The 24,515-nt window shown below is 43.3% G+C and overlaps 1 protein-coding gene across 1 annotated transcript in view; it reads left to right on the top strand.

Annotated features, from left to right (window-relative positions):
* LOC146770421 (rho guanine nucleotide exchange factor 11-like) overlaps window positions 1–24,515 on the top strand; it is a 327,379-nt gene that overhangs the window by 90,155 nt on the left and 212,709 nt on the right. Inside the window, exons 6-7 of the mRNA XM_085640471.1 lie at window positions 15,780–15,926; window positions 23,488–23,567. Of these exons, the coding sequence (XP_085496597.1) occupies window positions 15,780–15,926; window positions 23,488–23,567 (227 nt within the window). The remainder of the gene's footprint in view (window positions 1–15,779; window positions 15,927–23,487; window positions 23,568–24,515) is intronic.

Below are 24,515 nucleotides of genomic sequence, written 5' to 3'. Positions count from 1 at the left end.
AATGATTTTACCTGAAAATTACGGCGACGCGTCGCTCTATAGGGATTACTATAGAGCACAAGCCGGCTCAGGCCTCCCGGGGTTCCACGGGGCACCTATTATGTACGGGGCGGGTGTTGGCGGTATATTCAGAAGCCTTTTCAGAAAAGCAGTACCGCTTTTAAGAAGAGGGTTCCAGTTGGTAAAACCGCACGTGAAAACCGCTGCAGCAAATATTGCCCGAGACGTCGCAGGGCACGTTTCGGGGGCGGTGATGAAAAAGTTTACCAAAACGGGTCAAGAAGGCTCAGGTTTAATCTATCTCGAAAGAGGAAGGAAGAGAAAAAGGGGTGTATCACTAAGGGGGCCGCCCGCGTTCCTTCAAAGCGTTGTGAAGCGCCGGCGACCGGCTCAAAAGAGTTCGCTTAAGACCCGGAGAAGACACGGAAAAAAACGAGTCTCTAAGGGCAACATATTTTAAATCGGACCATGGCCTCCGTCCCTTGCGGTTCCCAGGAATGCACAAAGTCAGAGTTGGACCTATTCCAAGTACCACCAACGCAAACCAGCATTGAAAGTTCTCTATATGTCGAAGTACCGCCACTTTCAGCCCTGTCAGACACAGCCCCCTTAGAGTTCTTCATAGCTCGGTCGGATGACTACCTGGACCTTTCAGCTACCCTGATTTATCTGTCGTGCAAAATTACTAACGCAGACGGATCCGATTTGGACGCCGCAGCCCGAGTGGCGTTTTCTCCATACCCCATAGCCTCACTTTTTAACCAACTGGATGTGAGCCTCGGCGACCGGCTCATCAGCCAGTCAAACAACACGTATCCATACAGGGCTTATCTCGAAACGGTACTTAATTATGGGGACCCCACTTTAAAACGCCAACTTTCTGCAGGTCTCTTCTACAGAGACACCGCTGGAGAGCACGAGGACACGACTTTAAACGGTGCTAACGCGGGATTTAAGAGCAGAGCTAGCTTTACAGCCCGAAGTCGTAAAGTGGAACTGATTGGGCAATTACACTGCGATTTATTTTTCCAAGACAAATTAATGCTTAACGGTCTAGATGTGAAGATTAAACTGATTCGAAATAAAGACACTTTTTGCTTAATGAGCGGCGACGCAGAAAATTACAAAGTGCATATCTTAGCGGCGTCACTATTTGTGAAACGTGTCAAAGTGAGCCCAGTGGTGCGTTTAGCTCACGCCGAGACTCTGTTAACCAGTAATGCCAAGTACCCCATCGAAAGAGTGGAGCTCAAAGTGTTCAGCATCCCAGCCGGTGCGCTACTATCGAATACTGAGAATATTTTTTTCGGATTTTTGCCAAGAACTGTAATAGTAGCGCTGGTCGATAACGCAGCATTTAGCGGTGAATATGGCAGAAACCCCTTTAATTTCAAGCATTATAATATATCTCACAGCAGCCTCTCCGTAGACGGCCAAGCTATACCGGCAAAACCATACACGCCGTCATTTGGAACTGGGGGTGTGGCTAGAGAATATTTGGGTGTGCTGCAAGTTGCTGGGAAGTACGCATCAGACCGACCCTTCTTTGTGGATCGTGTAGAGTATTCGAAAGGCTATTCTATGCTGGCTTTCGATCTATGCCCTGACAACGACGTGGGTGGCGGCCATTTTTCGATACAAAAATCAGGCAATGTACGTCTGGAGCTCCGTTTTAGCGCCGCTCTACCGTCTACTATAAACCTTCTGATTTACGCTGTCTTTCAGAATGTTATACAGATTAACCATAGGCGAGAGGTGCTAATCGACTATATGTGATGAATACGTGGCAACTGGAACGTTTTCTCGCCAAAGACGAGACGGCAAAACATTCATTTTTAGGTGTATTCGCAGCTGACACTCTACCAATGTATCTGGGTAATCGCCAGCGACCGCTTCATTTAATAGTTAATACAGACGGTAAAGATCAAAGGGGTCGACACTGGTTAGCAATATTTCTAACGGAAAAGGACTCTGAGTTTTTTGACTCCTATGGCGTGCCACCAAACAGTTATCTGTACCCCAATACCATATGGCAATTTTTAAAAAGAAACACTTCAGGCCTAATAACATTTCATGAAAACCAGATTCAGGATGATGTATCATTTACCTGCGGGGCACATTGTTTGTTTTATTTATTTCATAGATGCCGTGGTGTAGACTTTGAAAGCATTTTAAAAATGTATTCAGCTGATTTGAAGGCAAATGATGCTCTAGTAACAAGGTTTGTGTTGAGGCAATTACGCAGATTGAAAAGAGGCCGTGTAAATAACAGACCGATGCAAAATTGTATTTCATTCACTGATAATATGCATGTTTACAGTGTTTATGATAACTAGCAGACATCCACAAGGTCTATTTTACGCTCTCATTGGACTTTTAAAATCATATTTGTACCGAACATTTTTACTCTGTGATATAAAATGTATCTAAATAAATTGCATGAAAAAAGCCCTTAACTTTACGTGTCGGTCTGACTTTTTTCAGCACCTAGATGCCACGTTAATGCACCGTGGTTTATATTCATCCTGAAATGCTTAGACAGGCTATTGTCCGCATATGGTGCCTGGTGTGCTGTCGAGGTTTGCAAAAAATATGAATAAAAAAAGGGGGGCCTAACTTTACGTGTCGGTCTGACTTTTTTCAGCACCTAGCTGCCACGTTAATGCACCGCTGTTTATATTCATCCTGAAATGCTTAGACAGGCTATTGTCCGCATATGGTGCCTAGTGTGCTGTCGAGGTTTGCAAAAAATATGGATAAAAAAAGGGGGGCCTAACTTTACGTGGCGGTCTGACTTTTTTCAGCACCTTGCTGCCACGTTAATGCACAGCTGTTTATATTCAACCTGAAATGCTTAGTGGATTATACCGTTTAATTCTCGACACACGAAGACATACGTGGTATTGTGAGTTGTGGCGGGAAACTGTCGGGTTTTGGGTATAAAAACGTGAGGTCTGCAAGAACATTCAGGCTGGAGCTCTCAGGAAAGCTACGACGCTCCAACCAACGGCGCTGGTGACACCTTCATTCTCCCACCACATCGGGCGCTTGAAAAGCTGAAGCCCCTGAAAGATTTCACCACCTGATGACTGAGCACCGTTTCCATTTATGAACATGTCTGAGGACCAAGAATTGTTGGTAAGAAGATTGTTTTATGTTTTTTATATAATCCTCTAGCTCTTTTTGAAGTTGCGCTTCTATTAGCGTCATCTCTCAAAGGTTAAATGCTTTTTTATCAGGGATGTAAGCTTTTTTTCCGGCTCAGACTGTCACACTAAGACGAATTAGACCGAAGTCCCGGGCAATGTTCTAACATGTGGTTCTAATTAAGTCTTTCGCTCCTCTGTCAAAAGGTTTTAAGCAATAGATAAAATTAGGTGAAACTCGGGGTGTTTTGAATTAACTGTAACTGCTAGTCAGGAACCGTGAAAGATGCATAAAAAAAAAAAAAGTGTGTGTGTGTGTGTGTGTGTGTGTGTTTGCGTTTTTTTTTTTTGCTTTGCCGGACCCCGTCTGAAAAATGCTCTAGCATGTGGTTCTAATTCAGTCTTTCACGTCGTCGTCAAAAGACTTTTAGTACTGTTACAGCAGCTGGCATTTTAAGCAATAGGAAATATGACATGACTCTCGGTGTGTTTAGATTTTGCACATGCTCTTACCTCAAAGACTATCTGCTCATTGATCCGTGTTTTTAAGTCAAGGACTAGTCCGCCTCCTTGCTTTACAGATCATGATTTAATAACGCTCGAGGTCTTAAATAATGTCACTATATAGCCTGGGGCCAGCGAGCCGGGGTTGAGCTGCGGCTTGAAAAGCAGCTAATTTGACAACTAAGGTCTGGGTCTATTTCTGCGGTCGTGTGTGTGTGTGTGTGTGTGTGTGTGTGTACTTTTGTTTGCATGAGCTTGTAAATACGTATAGCGGTGCTTTCAAGTAATTTAATTTAAACCAATATAGGAAATGTGTTACAGCTGTTTGCATTTTTGTCTTCGCAGGAAGTGGCCGAGGCGGCAGACGCACTTTTATTCGACACTGCGCTTGAAGGCCCTAATCCTATCGCAGCCAGTCAAATTTGCGGCTTCAGCGCGCATGCTGGTAAGAATTAATTCTCTTTTCTACTGGTAGTATGTTCTACCATAGACCATGCTGATGTGCGCGTGCTTGTGCGTGTGTGTGTGTGTGTGTGTGTGTGTGTGTGTGTGTGCTTGTGTGTGCTTGTGTGTGTGTGTGTGTGTGTGTGTGTGTGTGCGTGCTTGCGCTGCCACTCTCAGTCTAGTTGTAGCACTGATGACTATTGAGGACTCTTCCGACTGTTCATTGCTTGAATTAAAATTATGTTTTTTGCTCTTACTTAGATAAAACTGATGATGCAATCTCCATCCAACACGTGCAGCAATCAAATACACAACAACCGGTTGTACAAAGGAGTTCAAGGTTGCCGCCTGACGATCTGAAAAGCAAAGGTCAGAAGCGTAAAGAAGCGAGGCGGCGAGGGCCACCACAAACATTGCAGGGTGGTTTTGGGGGGAGTACTGTTGGGGGGCCTGCATTGCATGAGTTTCCACCGGTGTCTGTAAATGGTGGCGGTTTGAGAAAGAGACACTCTGGCTGTAAAGAAAAGGGTGATCAAAAGCGCAATAGGAAAGCGAATGCTAATGATAACAATTCTGCTACTCTACAGACCTTCCAGGTTTCGAATTCAAACACGCCTACCCCTGGTTGCGTTCTCCCCAGCCGAAATTCAGAACAGATTCTAGGTGTCACAACGCACCCTTGCAGCGATACTCCGGTATTAGTGCACCCCCCACCTACTCCTACCCCCAAGTCTCACTCTCAACCATCAAAGAACTTGCATGCGCAACCAGCAAACGCCATTATTCCCCCCGATGAACAAGAAATAATTTCGCTGCTTGACGATGATGACTGTTGGGGGGAAAACGCGAATGTACCCGTTCAACAAAACAGATCAAAAGCAGGGCCAGCTGTACACGGCGAATGCTCCAAGAACCCACGCTCACAAGGGGGGTGTCACACAGATGTTACAATAGGAGGAGGACCCGCCATCACCAGCCCCCCAGTAAGGTTCGCACCAGGTGCTATTCACCATAATTTAAAGACTGAAATTCCCCACAGTGCTGCAGCAAACGGGGCGTCCGCAGCGGCGCTACAAGCTCCTAGACATAACCCCACACCACCCCTAAACATTACCGCAGTAACATCAGCATGCCACGATATTTTACCTTTAATAACAAACCTTAGGGGAAGCACTCTTAACACAGCATCTATCTGCGAAGCTATTATTTTTGCTTTAAGTAATCGTGATACAGTAGCTCAGATACAAGCCATTGAACGCATCAAAGCTGGCATCGTACGTATACAGCAAAATTTAGAGAAATCACTTTCAGCTGCTTTAGTAACTGCTCAAAATCAGCTCGAGTCCTCTGTCTCCTCGCACGCCATAGATGATGTCCTAAGTGTCAAAAAATCACTTAACGTTGAGATAAAGACACCACTTGACCCCCGCAGTGGGGCTGCTGCTGCTGCTGTTAAAGCTTCACTTCCCAGCGACGCGGCTGTACTTCAGGCAATTTACGCCATTTTTCCCCTAATAAATACCCTAGAAGGATTAGGCTTGAACTCTGCACCCGTCAGTTCATCCGTTTTTAATGTTCTACGTGTACAGGAAGCTTCCGGACATATCGGCGGCATAACAGATGTCAAACTAGCAGTAGAGGACGTGATCCAAAATACTCAGACTTCACTCGCATCTATTTTAGCAGATGCCCAAGCCAACCTTGATTCCTTGAGTCTCGACTCGGGAAACTGATAATGACCCCCAAAGAGCATAGGTCGCCGAGAAGGTCTGAAACTACAGTCGCCAAACGTAAAGAGAAATGGTTAGCCGCTAAAGTAGTCAGAAATCGGTTAGCCAAAAACCTAAAAAGAGCCAAAAACCATTTGAGAAATATACGCCGTAATATTCAAAGCAACAATGGGTATTTACCACCGAGCCCCACGCAGTTAGAGCAAACACCTCAGAGAACAGCTGTCGCTTGCGATAATTCTAGCATCAGTAACAACCCTGCGCCGGTGTTTTTAGAAAGCGTGCGACAATATCAAAGAGTTATCAAAAAATTTAGAGCTATAGAATTTTATGAAGAATTTCGTTTTGTCAATCTTCATCTCATAGATTCTATTAGACTGGCCCTAGAAGCGGTTATTAACTCTATCCAACTGCTGCTGGACCAAATGGCCCCAGACATAGGCCCCAACGATTATGTACAAATTCGCCTGAGCGGCGGTGGTCTGGCTAACTCTTTTTACACTCGCAGGCTACCGCATCACGACCTAGATGCCTCAGATTTCTTAAACAAAATTGTTGACATGATGAATAGCAATGCAGAGATTCTGGGGTCACAAAGTTTAACACTTGTTGTGACTGTGATAAAAAGTAGGGGCGGCGGTGCCAGACGGGCTCTAAATTCTGTATTGTTTACTAAGATCATTCAAAAGAAACGTCGATGGTTGATTGATTTGAACAACACAGCTGGAAATTTGTGCCTGGCGGGGTGTTTGGCAGGGTTATTGGCTCACGGTCAATCTACGGATAGAACGTTGACAGAGCAGGCACAGTTAATGCACGATGCCCTAAACATCCCCCCAGATACGGATGTCTCTTTGCAAGACATAGAAGCATTTGAAAATTACTTGGGTGTGACGATTAAAGTATTATATCACGAAGGCGGCTGGCGTTATTTCACCAGCGGTACCGCCAACAAATCTAAAATTCTGTTTGTTCTTTTACATGAAAGCCATTTTTACGGTGTGAAAGATATAAAAAAATTCCTCGGCGCTAGGTATTACTGCGAATATTGCCATTCGGCCTATACCCACAAATACAATCACTCGTGCGCAGACTTCTGCAAAGCGTGCGTTACGAACGATTGCCATGACATTGCCAACGATCTCCAAAGGTGTCCGCGGTGTCGACTGTTTTGTCGTTCTTCGGAGTGTTTAGAGCGTCATCGTGCTTTAGCCGTGGCGGGGGAGGTGAGCTGTCTCAGCAAAAAGTTGTGTGATTCGTGCGGTCTCTACGGCCCCGAAAGTCATGAATGCGAAGGCCTTGAATGCGGTGTCTGTAAAGCCCGGGTGTTTTCATTTGATTCACATCTCTGCTTTATGAGCAGACTCAAACCGCCGACCAAAACAAATGATTATATATTCTACGATATGGAGTGCCGTCAGGAAAATATCATTCACGAGCCAAATTATATTTTTGCCAGACATATTAATGGTGAGCCTACTTGGGAGTTTTCAGGTCCTACATGCGTCAATGATTTTATCAACACATTCATTACACCCCGATTTCAAAACTATAGTTTTCTCGCACATTTCTCTAAAGGATATGACTGTTATTTTGTAGTGAAAGCTCTAGTGCTTGAAAAGGTGGCAATGTCACTGATCACTCAGGGAGGAAAGCTCATGTGCGTTACAACCAAAGTACTCAATATCAGGTTTATAGACTCTATAAACTTTTTGCCCATGAAACTCAGTAAACTTCCACAGGCAATGGGTTTCCAAGAGTCTAAAGGGTATTTCCCGCATTACTTTAACACTTTGCAGAACCAAAAATACGTTGGTGCTATGCCCTCAGCAGAATTTTACGGTGTAAACTATATGTCACCCTCTGAGAAAACAGAATTTGTGTCCTGGTATGAATCGAACAAAGATCGGGAGTTTGATTTCCAGAAGGAGCTGTCTCATTACTGCCAACAAGATGTGAACATTTTAAGAGAGGCGTGTATCCGCTTTAGAGAAGGCGTCATTGCCATGTCTAGCAAGCAAATCTTGGTGAACCCGGGTCAGGCCAATGAGTATGCCTATGTTGACTTCATCGACCCCTTTCAGTACATCACTTTAGCTTCAGTCTGCTTGGCGATGTTCAGATTTTGTTTTTTAAAACCTTACACATTAGCGTTGCTACCTCGTGATAATTATCACAGACAGCAAAAGAGATTCTCAACACCCGCTATTCAATGGTTGATGTATTTGGAATACAGTGAAAAAATCACCATCCGTCACGCTTTGAGGGGCGGGGAGCTTAAAATTGGGTCCTATTTTTTAGATGGTTATGCCAATATTGACGGGGTCCCTACTGCCTTTGAATTTAATGGTTGCTTTTTTCACGGCTGTCCAATTTGTTACGCCGGAAACGATTTTAATAAGATGACCGGTTGTACATATGGTCAGTTGCTTAACCGCACAACTATTAAACAGGAGTTTTTAAAAAGACGCGGCTTCAACGTCAGAAGTATTTGGGAACACGCGTGGCGTGAGCAGTTAACATGTAATCTAGATCTGCAGACTTTTAGCAAGGATCGTGACTTACCCGAGCCCTTGAAACCGCGTGATTCTCTCTACGGAGGACGAACCAACGCCGTTACTCTTTATCGAAAGGCCTCTGGTGATGAAAAGATTTTTTACTATGATTTTACCAGCTTATACCCCTTTGTTAACAAGACAAAAGTCTACCCTGTGGGACATCCTAAGATCCTTTATAAAGATTTTGGAGCCCCTCAAATGTATTTCGGTCTAATCAGATGTAGAATTCGTCCGCCTAGAGGACTTTTTTTCCCGGTGCTTCCTTACAGATTCGAGGGAAAACTATTATTTACCCTGTGCCGCTCCTGCACAGAAGCCAGACAGACCTTCCGGTGTGATCACTCTGATGACGAACGTGCTCTGACCGGCACCTGGTGCACTGTAGAAGTGAATGTAGCTCTGAAAAAAGGCTATGTGATAGATCGCATTTATGAGATATGGCATTTTGAAAATGTTTCTAGTGATCTGTTTACCGACTACATCAACTTGCACCTTAGAGACAAGCAAGAAGCTTCGGGTTACCCCCAGTGGTGTAGTGATAATGCCGAGAAACAGAAGTACCGGAGGGAATATTTTCAGAAAGAGGGTATTCGATTGCGCTCTAATAAAATCCATGTGAACCCCACTAAAAGACAGATTGCTAAACTGTTTCTCAACTCTCTATGGGGAAAACTGGGGCAGAGAGAAGACCGCTCAGAAACTACTCTAGTGACAGAGCCGGATGAATTTGATCAGTACTTTTTTACTTCCTACTGCGAGGTGTCATCTTGCGAGTTCATAGATGATGATACCGCTTGTGTGTGTTGGCGGTATACCAAAGAACATTACCCGCCTTCATGCAACGCTAACATATTTATTGCCAGTTTCACCACCGCTTATGCTAGATTGGAGTTGTACAAGCTCCTGGAGTTGCTTCAAGACCGCTGTCTTTACCACGACACAGACTCTGTGATTTTTGTGAGCAAAAAGGGCGATGTTAACCCTCCGGTGGGTGACTATCTGGGGGAACTCACTAGCGAAACACCTCCCGATGAACACATCACAGAGTTTGTTTCAGCCGGCCCCAAAACCTACGGTTACCGCTTATCAGGCGGTAAAATCTGCTTGAAGGTGAAGGGGATCACCCTCAATGTTCAGAACCGCGAAAAAGTAAATTTTCAAAACTTAAAAGAGCTGGTCACTCAATATGCCAAGCACGCCGAAAGAGGTGAATGTGTTCCAGAAGATGAAAGCTTAGTAGTGCAGCACCCCTGCATTGTGAGAATTAAAAAACGTTGGGATATTGAGACACGCCCGCTTCGCAAAACGTTGAGGGTTGTATATGATAAGCGCGTTCTTAAAGAGGACTATAAAACCCTGCCCTACGGCTTTTAAGAGTTATGCAGCCTCTGTGTAAACACGGGGCTAGCGAGAAAAAGGACTTTCCGCTTTTGGTGTGTATAGTTTATTAGAGGTTGTTTAAAGTATGGATATTAGATTGCAACATCCGTTCTCATGCATCCTCGCAGGTCCTTCCAATTCTGGTAAAAGTTACTTTGTAAAAAAACTTTTGGAAAATGCGCATCAAATGCTGACCCAGCCACCCACCAACGTAGTGTGGGCCTATTCCTGTTGGCAGCGGCTCTATCAAGAACTCGCGCTAAAGCTTCCACACCTCAAATTTGTCGAGGGGCTCCCCGCCGCCTTAAATGATGACATTTTATTTCCACCCTCTAGTGTTAATATGTTAATTGTAGATGATCTAATGGCCTCTGCTTGTGACAGCGGTGAAATTGAAAAAGCTTTTACTCAGTATGTTCACCATCGTAATCTTAGCATTTTATACATTGTGCAAAACGTCTTCTGCCAAGGTAAGAGCTCACGAACCATCGCTCTGAACACCAAGTACATGGTGCTTTTCAAAAACCCCCGAGACAAGCTTCAAATAACGACTCTAGCCAGACAGATGTACCCGGGTCGCTCTAGTTTCTTTCTAGAAGCCTTTGAGGACGCCACTCAGAGCCCCTATGGGTATCTTTTTGTAGATTTAAACGCCGGCACGCCGGAGGATTACAGATTAAGGACCGGGCTTTTCCCACCGGATCTTCCTGTTGCTTATACTCTAAAAAAGTCCTACCCGGCTATAAAAAGAAGATAAATAAAAAGCAGCGCTCCAGTTTAGAGCTCCAACACACTCATGACCATGTCCAGCCGGATAGCGCGCAATCTAGCTCTTTTAAGACTGTTGGTTTCATCATCCCCACAACAAAGGAAAGCTCTTCTATGCTCCGCGTCTGACGATTTAGTAGCAGCGATATCGGAGATAGCCCTAAATACCTTGAAGGGCAATGTCCCTTTGAGTCCTCAACAGATCCGAGTGCTTAAAAAGAAAAGTAATCTTGTTAAAAAACTGAGCAATAAGAGGATCTCTATTAAAACAAAAAAAAGTCTTGTCAAGCAGTCTGGGGGCTTCATAGGATCGCTGCTAGGCATTGCTATCCCGCTTCTCTCGGGCCTGCTGCGCCGCCGGTGATGGCTCACATTGAAAAAATGTATCTCGTTCCTAAACATCAGCTAGACAGAATGCGGAGTCCCCCAAGCGCTGATACCGACATTAGAAAATCAGCCACGGATCTGTTGGACGCTGAGATGCGCGAAATTCTTCATCGTAGTGATTTACCGGTGCACGAGAAAGCTAAGCTTTATACCGCTATCCTTCAAAAGTATCTGAACTTTGTCCATCATGGTAAAATGGAAAAAGAGGGCCTGACTTTATTCATGCCTGAAAGTCAAGAGCCACCCGTTTCACCGGTCAGAGAGCCAGAATCACACGCCTTTAATCTAGTTAATGAAATCCTTGACAACGTTAACCCCCGGCACAAAAAGAAAGCAGAATTACTTCTTAATAAAATTCATCAAAATAAAGACATCGCTTTCTGGAATGATAAGGGGGAACTTCTTTATAAAGGTAATGTTATACGTGGTTCAAACCTGCATGATTTGATCAGAGGCGCCACCCAAACACACTCTTTTGCAAATAATAAAGCGCCTGTCGGTTGGGATGCCTTCATGCAGAGCCTAGCAGAACTGAACATTCCGACATCGGTGCTAGGAAATGGTGGTCATCGTATCCACTTAGAAGATTTAAAGAACAACGCCGTTGCACCATTTGTTATCCCTTCTCCCCCCGCATCACCATTTTCACTGACCCCTCGAAGAGCACCGACGCTTGCCCTCCGTGATACCGCTGACAATGCTCACGAACCCGTAACAACACACGGCCAAGCACTCCCGCCAAAAAAAAGAAAACACTTCGCGAGATTGCCATGGTTGTCTGTTTACCACCCGTGACTTATAATAGAGACCTATGCTTTTTACTGGGTAACTAAATATTTTTTTATGTAAATACCTCATCTGTATCACAACATATAGTTTTTGTATAATTTTATGCCCGGTGGCCATACTGCGTATTACTGGTTGATGTTAATACGCTATGGTTTCTTGATTTTTATGTACATCATTTTGTTTTCAGTGTTGATACTGTGATTTATATGCCAAGGTGCATAATGTATTTGCTAACTACGGCTACCTCATTATTCAACTATAAGCTTAAATATGTGAATTCTATATTTATATATGTATTATCGCTATCCGTGATTATTATAAGTTAACAACGATAAGCTGTGATTCCTCTTTTAAAAAATTTATGTAACTTCCGCATATTTGATGTCTGCTGTTGATACTGTGATTCATATGTCTTGGTTTATAATGTATTTGAGAACTACCGCTACCTCACTATTCAACTATAAGCTTGACTATGTGTTTTCTATACTTTACAAATGTTTTATAGCTATCTGTGATTATTACCGGGTACCAAAAATATGCTGTGATTCCTTTTTTTAATGTAACTTCCGCAGATTTTATGTGTGCTGTTGATACTGTGATTTATATGCAATGGTGCATATTATATTTGATAACTACCTCTACCTCATTATTCAACTATAAGCTTGATTTTCTTTTTTTTTTTTCTATTGTCACTAAATGCTGTCAGTATATGTAATTCCATATAATGAAACTGTAATTACATAAAATGTGATTTTCTGTTATGTAAAAAATGGTTTCAATTAAATTGTAAATATTGACCCAAAATAAAACTTCTCCGAGCTTTCATTTTACATTTAATAAAAGCAATTTGTTCTAAAACGCGTTATTATTCTTTTCAATAATGTGATGATGGGAAATGTATAAAATATCATTTTAATTCGTAGCTGCACCCCATATATCCGATTACTGAGCCCCCATAAACACGCCTAAAGCAAGACATGCCCGGGCATGCCTGGTCGATTTATACGTACTGAGTCCCCCATAAACATGCCTAAAGCAAGACATGCCCGGGCATGCCTGGTTGTTTTACACGCTTTATGATTTCATCGCCGTATCATTTTATAAGCCTTGATTCACAAATCCTAACTTATCGTTTTATACGCTTTTTGATTTCATCGCCGTATCATTTTATAAGCCATGATTCACAAAATAACGACCTATAAAACAATAAAATGCTATAATCTTATCAATACGTTATAAGGACCGATTAAAACCCCGATTAAAATCAGACTTGGAACGCGTCCAATATAGACACACGGACCAAAGGGGCGTGGTCAAAGGGGCGTGGCCACCTGTCAAAAAATACATGGTGACGAGTAGTATACAACCTATACTACTGCTGTGGGGGCCCTGATCCGGCCCTCATAGTACCCAACATGGCGATATCTGTGGCGTGCCCCAGTTGGCACGGGGCACACCATTATGCATTAAAAAAAAATACTTTATGCCGGCTACTGCAAAAAACAGTGGGTGTCCTGGGTAGAACAGGGACATCCATAAAAATATTTAAAAATTGCAAACAGTGAATAATAAATGAGCAGACACAGCCACTCATTTAGTATTCACTGCTCCTTCATAGAGCACCCAATAATGCCCTGGGAGAGCTATTTACATATATTTAGTTTTAGGTGATGTCCCTAGAAGGGGCAGAGACATCACCAATATTTGTGTATGTTGTGAGGGGGCTGTAGGGACTGCTTCTGCCCCTCAGCAGCACTAGAAAAAAGAAACATAATTCTTCTGGATCATTGAAACCATGACCCCAGGAAAACTTACCATATTTTTAAAGGAATTTCCCAGGCTACAGCTTTTGCTCTGCAGCTGGGATCACATTGTCACCTAGGGGCTGGTCGCTTTGAGGTATTTTATGTGTTGCTGATGTATCACATAAACTACATGGCCTTGATGTGGTTATTTTTACCATTTTAGTTTCTGGGGGTGTAAAACGCTATAAGGGATTACAGAGATATATTTGTTTTATTTATTATTTTCTTAAAGAAAAAATTATATATCTCTGACTATTTATTTTCAAATTTTTCATATCCAAATGTAAAATTAAAAACTGTGTAAAAAGAAAGAGTTACAGACATGTAGCTCCAAAAAAGTTCTTTAAATGTTGTTTGCCACTATTGGAATATATATTTGATTGCAATTATTGATACTTTCTGGAGAAAGATGATAGGAGTGGCCACACACCAGGCCCTACAGCCAGACCCAAGGCCATGCATGGCAGTCATTTGGTTTTACATATGATAATAAAATATTAATTTAGGTAAAAAAAAAACCTTGAAGTTCATTGAAAAAAAACAAAGGTTAAAGTAATGTTATAGTTTTATAAAATGTTCAGTAACAACATTATGTTTTAAACTCTAATAGCCACAGAAATTCACCAGCTGTAGTTATCTCAAGTAGCTATAACTCGTGCCCGAAGGTAACTGTAACTCATGCCCACTCCATGCACTGCCAATTACCCCAAATATTACATCACTCATGACTTCTTCTATGACATCATTGATAACATCACTGCAATATTTGCAATTAACCTCTTCTGTGCCCATGACGAGATAGTCTCGTCATGGAGCACGGTCGCGCTGTGCCCATGACGAGACTATCTCGTCATGAACCCCACCCACTAATGAAACGCCCGGCACAGGAGGGGGAAAGGGCGTGGCACAGAAGGGGTTAAATTATTGATCAGAAAACTGTGCATGGTGGGGATGCGAGTTATAGTTACTTACTATAACTAAAACTAGTGAATTTCTGTGCTTTTGTTTAGTTGAAAACATTATGTTGTTACTGAACATTTCACCTAACTATAACGTTACTTTAAACTTTGTTTTTTTCAGTGAATATAAACACCGACCTTACTGTTTGAGGCTATCAGCCAGCCCTCTTAATGCCTTCTTCTGTAGTTGTATCACTCCCCCTACAGAATAGGGCAGTGCATCGTCCCACTTCGGCTGTGGGCTCTCTTTAGTGTGCGTGACTGCATTCTGCTCTTTCACAAGGAGCACATCGTCGCGTACAGTAGTTCCCTTCAGAGCCAGGCTCTACTATGGCAAGATGTGCTTTTGATACCAAAGTATATTTTTGCTTTTAGCCAATTTCCTTTTTTTTTTTACTATTGGTGAGGCACCAGCAGCTGACCAACAATATATTTTCTCAAAAACATGATAAAACAAGAATTGACAAAGCCAATAGACTGGCAGACAAACCTTACTTTTGATTTTGCCAGTGCTTTTTCTGTTAATGATTTGTGTAAATTTATAGATGTAGCGTTTGCTTCATTTTTTGCAGTTTTTGGCCCAACCAGAAAAATACATATTTGCAGTTAGATAGATTGATATTCCTTATTCGATCAAATAGAGATCATTCACAAAATGTATAAACAACAATCTTCCTTGCTAAAATACAATATACTATGAATGATTGTCATATCATAAAAATCATAAAAATGTAAAATAATAAAGTGAATAGAAACGTATGGCCAGTTAACAACAAAAGAGAAAAATAAATATTATCAAAAAAGTCATTGTGTTATTAACATACTATGCCAAGGCCTGTGTTGTCCTCTTCTTTACTTTGCAGTTAACAACTTAGACCTAACGCGCCAAGTATAAAGCAGGTACCCTGATATGGCGAACACTAGCTGTAGAATTTGATCTATGAACTTGCAGAGCATCTACTGGTCTCCTAAATGATAGGGGTATAAATCACTTTTTCCTAAACTCTGCATAGCTGGGACAAAAAATATATATATAATGGTCTAATGATTCAGGACAAAGGGTACATTTGCAGTTATTTTGAATTTAAGTAATTTTTTGGGTAGTGGTTGATTTTTGCCCATTTTAAATGTGTGATCTTGGACAAGCTGCCTTTTCAGTTAAAATGCGTGGGTTCAGGTTGTTCTGCTTAGTACATCGCCGTAATAAAAGGTGAATTGCATTCTGATCATTCTGTCAATCCAATATTTATATTCCAATTGTCTCTTACTCGATATGCACAGTCCTAATTTGTTTTCAATCTTGTTGCAGAGCTGTTTAGAACGGAGATGTTTTACTCAAGGATCTTCCGAGCGCTTGAACTCAATTTCTACGAGCGTATGAAGAAAAAGAAACTTCTGTCTATGAAAGAGTTCTTGCTGCTATTTCCCAATCTCCCCGTGATGATTAAAATACACAGTAAGAGGCTGCTGGGGGATTGATACATATTACTATCATTATTTATTGACAATCGTTAATGTCTATACTTGGCATAATTCAGTTCTTAGTGTACAATGATTGTGGGGCACAGTTGGGTTGCAGGCTTGTTTACAATGCAGTTACAAATGATTGGCAACTGCCTATGTTACAGTTGGAGCAGCTAAACACGTTGTTCACCTTGATCCTGAATATTACACCTCTTGGATTACACAGCAAAGGGTAGTAATTTAAGCAGTGAGTCCAGTGTGCTGTTACTGAATAAGCTGAATGGAGATTACACAATAATAAGTTTTGTAAAAAGAAGCTTGTGTGTAAATTAGGCCTGGCTAAAAATCCGTTCCGCTCACGGAAATTGCGATAATTTGACATTTTCGCGTTCCGCGGAGAGCGCGTAAATGTCAAAATTTCCGCAATCCGCATTTTACCAGAAATTTTTTGCTTGTTCGCACTGTAAAATAATACATTCTTGCGTGCGCGCGATCGCCTTACCTGAATCCCCGCGTTCGCCGACAAGTTTTCCCGATCCGGTCGCGTTCTCCACGAGATGTTGGATTGTTGGTAGCCATTTGCACTGTCTCGCGACAGTTCGTGCCCGCAGTAACATCATTCGTCGCGCGATCACGTCTTTCTTCTCACGATCATGCACCGGGAGACAAGTGAAAACAAGATGGCCGCGCCCGCGAGCAACCGCACGGGTAAGTTGGCGAGCCGCGACCACGCAGAACATACCGCGAACGGGCGGGAAAAAAACTTCTGCATCTTCGCAATATTTCCGCGTGTTTGCGGAGATTTTTAACATTTTCGCGATAATTTGCGAAAGTGAATTTCGCAAATTCCGCCCACCCCTAGTGTAAATCAGAAGTTGTCTGGGTTGCAAAGAAAAGGTGAAGATAACTTCAGACCAGGCTTGTGGTTTTGTGGATGGTTGATAATTCCAGGCAGAGAATATGGTGATTTCTGAACGATACTTTCGACTGCAGATTCCTCTTTAGAATACTCCTAGGCACTAATCACCAACCAACACTTTCTCCTGCTCACCCGCAGGAGGCGCACTTCATCGGTTGTACCAACCCCAAAATTCAATGACCCCAGCATGCCATGGAAATTGCCCCTTCTTCAAAACTTCAAGTTTCAAGCCATGCTCCAACTGCGGAAAGTGGATGTAGATTATGGATTCGCATGAATTTGCTTGTGGTGCTTCAGAGCTGGTCGTGATTCTTAGCAGTCAGTTGGCTCTGTACAAAATCGATGTGCAGCAGTCTTTCGGACACATTTGTGGCTTAGTGCGCCACCTGACAAGAGGATCCGGTGTAAGCCAATTTTATGTTTTGTTGTTTGTTTCGTCTTTGGCCCAGGAAGGACTTGTTTTGGGCACTGTTCAGGCTATGTGTCATCCCTTTCGGCTTTTCTGCGGGTACCAGATCTGCCGCCTTTATGTTTGTCAACTGTTTGTGGATGAGAGTTTTGAAAGGATGCAACATTCGTTTCCATCAACACTGTGATGCTACAGTGGAACGTGAACCTGGTTTTCAACTTTTCGATGTGCCCCCCATTTGAACCGCTGCACAGTTGACATTAAAAACTGTCTTCATCATCACCATATCATCGACTAGGCATGTGAGCGAGCTGCAGGCCCTTTCTGTCAACCCACCTTATACAAAACTCTTCTCAGACTAGTTGCTGTTTAAGATCAAAGGCTCCCTTCCACCTTGACTTTGGTGCAGAGCCGCTCGCACCACCTAACAGAGTACAGAAGTAAAGTACTGCTCTAAAGTTTCCGGATCCAATCTAACACCTGGATACAATACTTGCAAGGAAAGGAATCTGTTGATTGATAGGGTATTCACCATTAAAATCATTACCAAAGGTAACTTACTTTTTCTATGGGCTGGCCTTGATGCAGCGGACCGCTTGGGACCTGCCATAAGCACCAGTGTAGTGGTCAGCTTCATGATTGTATGCACTACTGTGTTTTTCAGTGACAACCAAGTGTCTCGAATGGACATGCCCTTCAATGGATCCAGGCACTTTGTGGTAAAGAACTAATCAGCCTTAGAGCACATCATAGGCAGCCCCCTCCCATGTATTGCTTTTACTGGTTCACCAGTTTGACAGGCAGTACAAAATGTTCTGAGGCCTATCAATGACTACCCTTCATATCAGTAAACCAGTTGGCCCAGAATATTTGCAACTCCAGAGACCATGGGCAGCATCAAGGGCAGCAATCTTACAGCACCTCCTAACCCGCCTCATCAGCTACTTCAGTTTTTTCTTTCAGAACCAATCTTATCCAGTAGGAGGCAGGGTTTGATTTTTTCCCAACAGGCAGGAATTCCATCTTTTATTTTGGTGGGACTCAAGTTAATGTTAACTGGCACTTCTTCTAGAGCGCATATTCACCGACAGGTCTCTTAGCGCTATGTGAGAGAGCTTAACCTCACCTCACCACATCCACATGTACATGCACCAAAACATGGCCTAGGTTGTGCCCCAGGCTTCAGTAAAAAGAAGCGTTTAAATTTTTTTTCTAAATGGAAGAAGGGTGAGTTCCCTGCGAAGGCTTTCCGGTAGCCTGTTCCAGAGTTGAGGGATCATTGCGGAAAAGTCTCTGCCCCCTTTGGAGGATGTTTTGAAGCGGGGGCAGGCCAAAAGGCCAGCATCAGACGATCGAAGGGTATGCCCTGGCACATAGTTTATGAGGCGTACCTGGCCGTGGATGGCTTTATGGGCTATGCAGAGACCTTTGAAACTTGTTCTGTGTTTGATCGGGAGCCAGTGCAGCTGCTGCAGTAGGGGGGTGGCATGTGCCCGCCTTGGGAGCCTGAAAATCAGTCTAGCAGTGTCGTTCATGACCACTTGGGGTTTTGTTAGCAGCTTCTCAGGAAGGCCAATGTACAGAGAGTTGCCATAATCTAACCTTGACATAATCATTGCCGACATGGCCATCCATAGTGCCTGGAAATGAGAGAAGGGGGGCCAGTCTCCGTAGCTGTCTCAGTAGGCCCACACATGTCCCTGCAATGGTAGATACCTGGTATGACATAGAGAGCTTGGCATCTATTTTTATGCCAAGACTTTTTACGACTGGGGCTGGCGTGGGAGAGGTGCCTAGCTCATGTGGCCAAAAGAGTTCCTACTTGAGTGACAGCAGATTATACAGCTGGCCTTCTGCAGGGGTCACGTCTCTTTTTGCCGATGGGGGCTATCAAGAGGGTACCGGATTCAGAAACGGATGAGGAGGGATGATCCCACTAATTTCTGGCGTCCAAGCGGGACAGATGGCTCAGGCTGATTTTGGATCTTCACCCTTCAAATTAAGAATTCTCAATTTGCTCAGGTTCTCAGTGGCTTGGATCTGGGTGATGCTATCCCTGGATTTGCAGGATGCATACAGCCATGTGCAGTCCTGCAGTCTTACAGATGCTACCTTCTGTTTGAGGTAGGGACAGAGCAGTTTACTATTCTACCCTTTGACCTTGCCTCTGTCACCTGGTTTTACAAAGGCGATGGTAGTGGTGCAGCCCACCTTCTCAGGTTGTGGGCACATGTATTTCCTTAACTTGGAGATTGGCTGCTTAAAGTGGACCTCCTCCGAACGATGATTGTCTTTCTTTCATAACAGAGGTTCTCCATCTGCAAACTAGAGTTCTCCTGATGCAAGGATTTAATTCATAGGGTGATCATGGCTGTTATGTTGTTCAAAGCCTTCGTACCCTGGCAACGAGCCTAGGCCATACATGGTTTGATCCTGATGTTGTGTGATCAGTCATGGGTTTCATTGAGTAGGTTCTGAGGCTTCTTGGACTGCTGGTTACATGCATTGTTCTGGTCCTGTGTATTCAGTGGCACATGTGGGCTCTGTTTCTAGTGAACGTAACCCCATGGCTGTCTGTCGGACAACATCTGTGTTGGAAATTGGGTTGAGGAGGGTGAAACCCTACTCAAGCAGCAATCGCAAACTCTGTCAGGGAGACACACAAGTAAACCCCACATTAACATGTGCTTAGCCTTCTGGTAGCTTGGCAAAAGCAATCAGGCTTCACTTAGAGGCACTATGTAAAGTATTTATGCAGCACTTCAAACAGTATTAAAGTGAAAATACAACACAAGAAAAATGTCACATCAATTTAGACAAAGAGAGTAAAATGTAATACATGTTTTAAGACCAAAATGACAAACATCCAATCAGTAGAACCGGAGATGTGCAATTTCAAATTATAGAGTAAAAATAGTGCTAGTATGAAGTGACAATTTCAGGTCCACCGCAGTGGAATGCAGGCCGGATACAGAGACCCAGTTAGGCCAGCTGAACAAAGTACCTGAAATCCTGGTTTGGAGAGCGTTGCGAGATCTCATGCTGAGGTTGCGTGGCGCAGCCGTGGTTCCCAAAAGCTGCATGCGGAGCACTGCATCATCACCAAGGATGCCTTTGATGAGGGGCTTGCGATGCAAAGTCTGGCATCAAAGATGCTTTGCGCACCAGCAGCTCAGAAGAAAGCTGTGGTGCTATGATGTGAAGTTCTGCGTCTTCATCGAAGATTACATCAGTGAGGGGCTTGTGATCTGAAGGTCTGTGCCAGTGATGTATTGTGCAGCAGCAGTTCCGGGGAGACTCACAGTGTGAGGTCCGGCGTTGAGGCTGCTTCGGGTACAGGGTTGCAATGCAGCTGCGGAGAAATGCGTCGCACTTCATTGGTTCTGCTCACAGGGCCACAACTGGGCTGCCAGAGCACCTTAAAGCCCAATACCAAGGGTCCTGGACTAGGGAGGCACCACCTGGTGGGTAGGACTCCCAGCAGACTGAGTCCAGGTGCTGGGCTTGAGATGGTTGGAGCCTTTTTTGTCCCTGAGGCTCTGATCAGAAGGCCGCCAACTAACCCTTGGAATCCATCTGATGGTCCTGGGTTCACGATGCATGTCCAGTCTTTTTACTCGGGCAGCAGGGCAGCAGAGTAGCGGTTCTTCTTGCAGAGCAGCACAACAGTCCGTCAGAGTCATCACAGGTCCAGAAGTATACTGAAGAGTTGGGACTGAGGGCTCAATATTTATACCTGGAGCCAATTAGGAAGTAGGAGAAGGTTCTGGAGGTTTTCTCATTCAGAGGTGATTGGAAATTCATGCCTCCCTGTCCTGGCCCCAGATTGTCTGGGGCCACAATCGACTTGTGTCAAAACCTTTTGTGATTGTGCTGGGCAGAACCTTAGTGGTGTCAAGCGTGGTAGGTGGCAGCTCCTCCCTCTCAAGTCGGAGATGACCCATTCTGCCAACACCTATGCTGCTTTGTCTCACTGTCTGGGAGCAATATACAAAGACCAATTTCCAGCTACACCTAGTCATATGACCCAGGAAACAGGCTGCAGGCAACCAAATGGTTGTGACAAGAAATTGCCAACTTTCTAAAAGTGGCATTTTCATAATAGTGACTTAAGATCTGACTTTGCCATTAAATAATATTATTCATGACTATTCTTTAGACAACAAACTCGACCTTCCTGCCTACCCTGCTCCTAATTGAAACCTTTAACGTATTATATGTAATAAGTTAACCCAATGTTAGCCTATGGGAGAGGTAGGCCTTGCAGAAGTATAAAACAAATGTAAGAATTTTTCACTACCAGGACATGTAAAACTTAAAAAGTGAATGTCCAACTTTTTAATTACACTGCACCTTGCCCTAAGGGTGATTAGACCATTCTCTAGGGATGGCTTATATTAAAAAGGAAGATTTAGGCCTGGCAAAATATTTATTTTGCCAGGTCAAAATGGCAGTTTAAAACTGCACACAGGCACCAATGACAGGCCTGAAACATGTTTAAAGGGCTACTTAAGTGATGGCAAAATGAGAGCTGGTGGGCCACTCGTAGTGTTTAATTTACAGGTCCCGGTTACATGTAGTACCACTTTACTAGGGACTTGCAAGAGAATTAAATATGCCAATTGGGTGTATGACAATGTTACTATATTTAAAGGAGAGAACACAAGCACTTTAGAACTGGTTATCAGTGGTAAACGTGTGCAGAGTCCTAAAGCTATCAAGAACTGAAGGTGTAGGTGTAGGTGTAGATGTAGGTGTGGGTGGTACTGACGTTCTCCAACCAAGCTAGGACCTGATTGACCAACTTCTGGAAGGTGAAATAGTTGTTCTTCAACCCAAAGAGCATCACCCGAAACTGGTATCCTTCTGGAGTAAAGAACGCAGACCTGTCTTTAGCCCCCTTAGTTACTGTGATCTGCCAGAACCCAGATGTCATATCAAACGTGCTGAGGAACTTAGCAGCCCTTGACTGATCAATGAGCTTGTCAGCTCAGGATGGTATGTGCATCAGACTTAGTGACATCATTGAGCCTTGGGTAATCCACGCAGAACCTGAGTTCAGTGGTGGTACCTGGAGGGGAAGCCTTGGGGACCAGTACCACAGTGCTGGGCCAAGGACTGCTTGAGGACTTTCTTTCACTTACCGACAGTGTTTGGAGACTTTCTTCCTTATACGGGCTATCATCTTATCAGATTGCCTGTAGATCTTATTCTTCACTGCCATATGGCCACCCTTGGACCTGGATCAGTCATACTCTATCCAACTGTAGATTATTCACTGCCCTCCCTGCTTCACCATCTTTGGACTGGACTACTGTGCATTTTAAAAGGTTCCAAGTTAGTTTTGGCACATTGTCACCTCTGATTTGTCATGACTGATCGAAATCCAAGGGTAGCCAAGAGTGAAAGACAAAACTGATGAGAGCGTGCTGATGAAGCACCTTTATATAAATGGCCCTGTACCATCACTTTCGGAACTGAGCAAGACCTTTGTGGAGTCTGACGGAGCCACTTACCAGTGTGCTTGAACAATTATTGTTTAAAAATGGAGTGTTCAGTCGGGCGCCTGGGGTTAATATAAAGGTGATCAATCTGTAGTTAGAAAGAGCCTTTCTGAAGAGAAGTAACTTGATCTTCCAGTTTCCAGGAGCTCTATGGATGATTAATGTTTCTAACACGCAGCCTGGTTGCTTCATGTGATTGAATTGAGGCAGATGTAAGCACGTCTTGTAAACTGTGTGAACACCCAATGTTGACAAGCATATTGCAATAATGATAGTGGTTGTATTGTCCAAACATTGAGCGCCAGTAAAAAGTGTGTCTGCAATAAATAATGAAGTGACCATTCCAGGTTATACATAGAAAACCATATTACCCCAGAAGTTGATTTTAGTATTACGGGCTGGCTTGTGGTAACGTGGGTCTTAGTGGGTCTTAGTGTTGAATTTAAATGAGCCCCCACAACTGCAATTGTTGAACTTAAGCACATGGTAAACATGAGTACATTTGGTCATTTTCTGCCTTTCCTTAATGATCACTTTAGTCTTTGTAGATGTTGAATGTAATGGAAGACCAATATACCAAGCTCTTTTCCAACTATGGTAATTTGATAAACCTGAAAATGAGTTGTTTCAAAGAGTGAGCCGTTGCCAAACTAAATCTCTGACAATTCTCTGTCTCTATCCTACCCCAAATTACTCCTTTCATCACCATCACTTATATTAGATTCTCTGGCAGAGCCCCTGAAGAAGCTAAGAGAACAAGGACCAATCATCGAAGAGATCGGTGACCTCATGCTATCCAGGGTATGATTTAATTTAAGAGTGATTTTATTCCTTTTGATTGTAAGAGGTTTAAACCTCTTGGGTCTGACTCTGCTGGTCATAATAAGGGTTGTGACTTTGTGCAAAAGATTGAATTTATTGAACCATCTGCTCATTGGAGCCTTTGGTGACTGTTAATATATTTGACATTTGGTCCAGGTTCTGCTGAAAGATGTAAACCTCAGTTCCTTTGAAGACACACTTTAGTTGAGGTCCTAAGGGGAAACCATAGACTGCCACTCTACAGTAGGGATCAATGCAGAGAAATAGCCACGGGGAAAATAGAGGTGGTAAAATAAAAAACACCGCACCATTGAGCACTAGCATCATTTTAGACTTAGTAATCGGGGGACACTTTATTTAATACTTGGTGGAGGCCTAGTGGGACAGAAGTGTGCAGTATTGTCTGTTTGATCCATATGGCAAAGGAGCTACAGTGTTTGGAGTTTAACATCCCTAAGTAATAGTAGTACACAAGAACACTTTTAACACTCACACATTTTCACAGATTACTTCTGACAAGCTGTAGAGACACGATGGGGAATATTCATTACTGGTAGTAGGACAGAAGTCTCCAAGATGTTAATATTATCCAGCGTAGTACCTGTCAACAGAAGGGCAGGATATAATTCTCTGTCATCTGGGGAGGGCCAGACTAGCATTGAGATTCTCATAGTTGCTATTCAATACAATACATATCATACATGGTGCACTATCCATGAAATCTAAGATTACATTTTTTTTGTTCAAACAATTTTATTGAAAATAAAATAAGCAGTTATGGAACAGATAGTGAAGACACACTACAGGGTGCTTTGCGTAACTTCATATGACCACATATGTAAACATTTGACGTATAGTCTAAGTAAACATAATGGAGCAATATTGTAAGTCTGGGCGGTGAACTCTACTTCGCTAGCAGAGTTTTCC

This window comes from Triturus cristatus, unplaced genomic scaffold, assembly GCF_964204655.1.
Source record: "Triturus cristatus unplaced genomic scaffold, aTriCri1.1 SCAFFOLD_367, whole genome shotgun sequence".
Classification (NCBI taxonomy): Eukaryota; Metazoa; Chordata; class Amphibia; order Caudata; family Salamandridae; genus Triturus; species Triturus cristatus.
The sequence above is the reverse complement of the archived record's forward strand: the minus strand, read 5'-3'. Positions and strand labels throughout refer to the sequence as shown.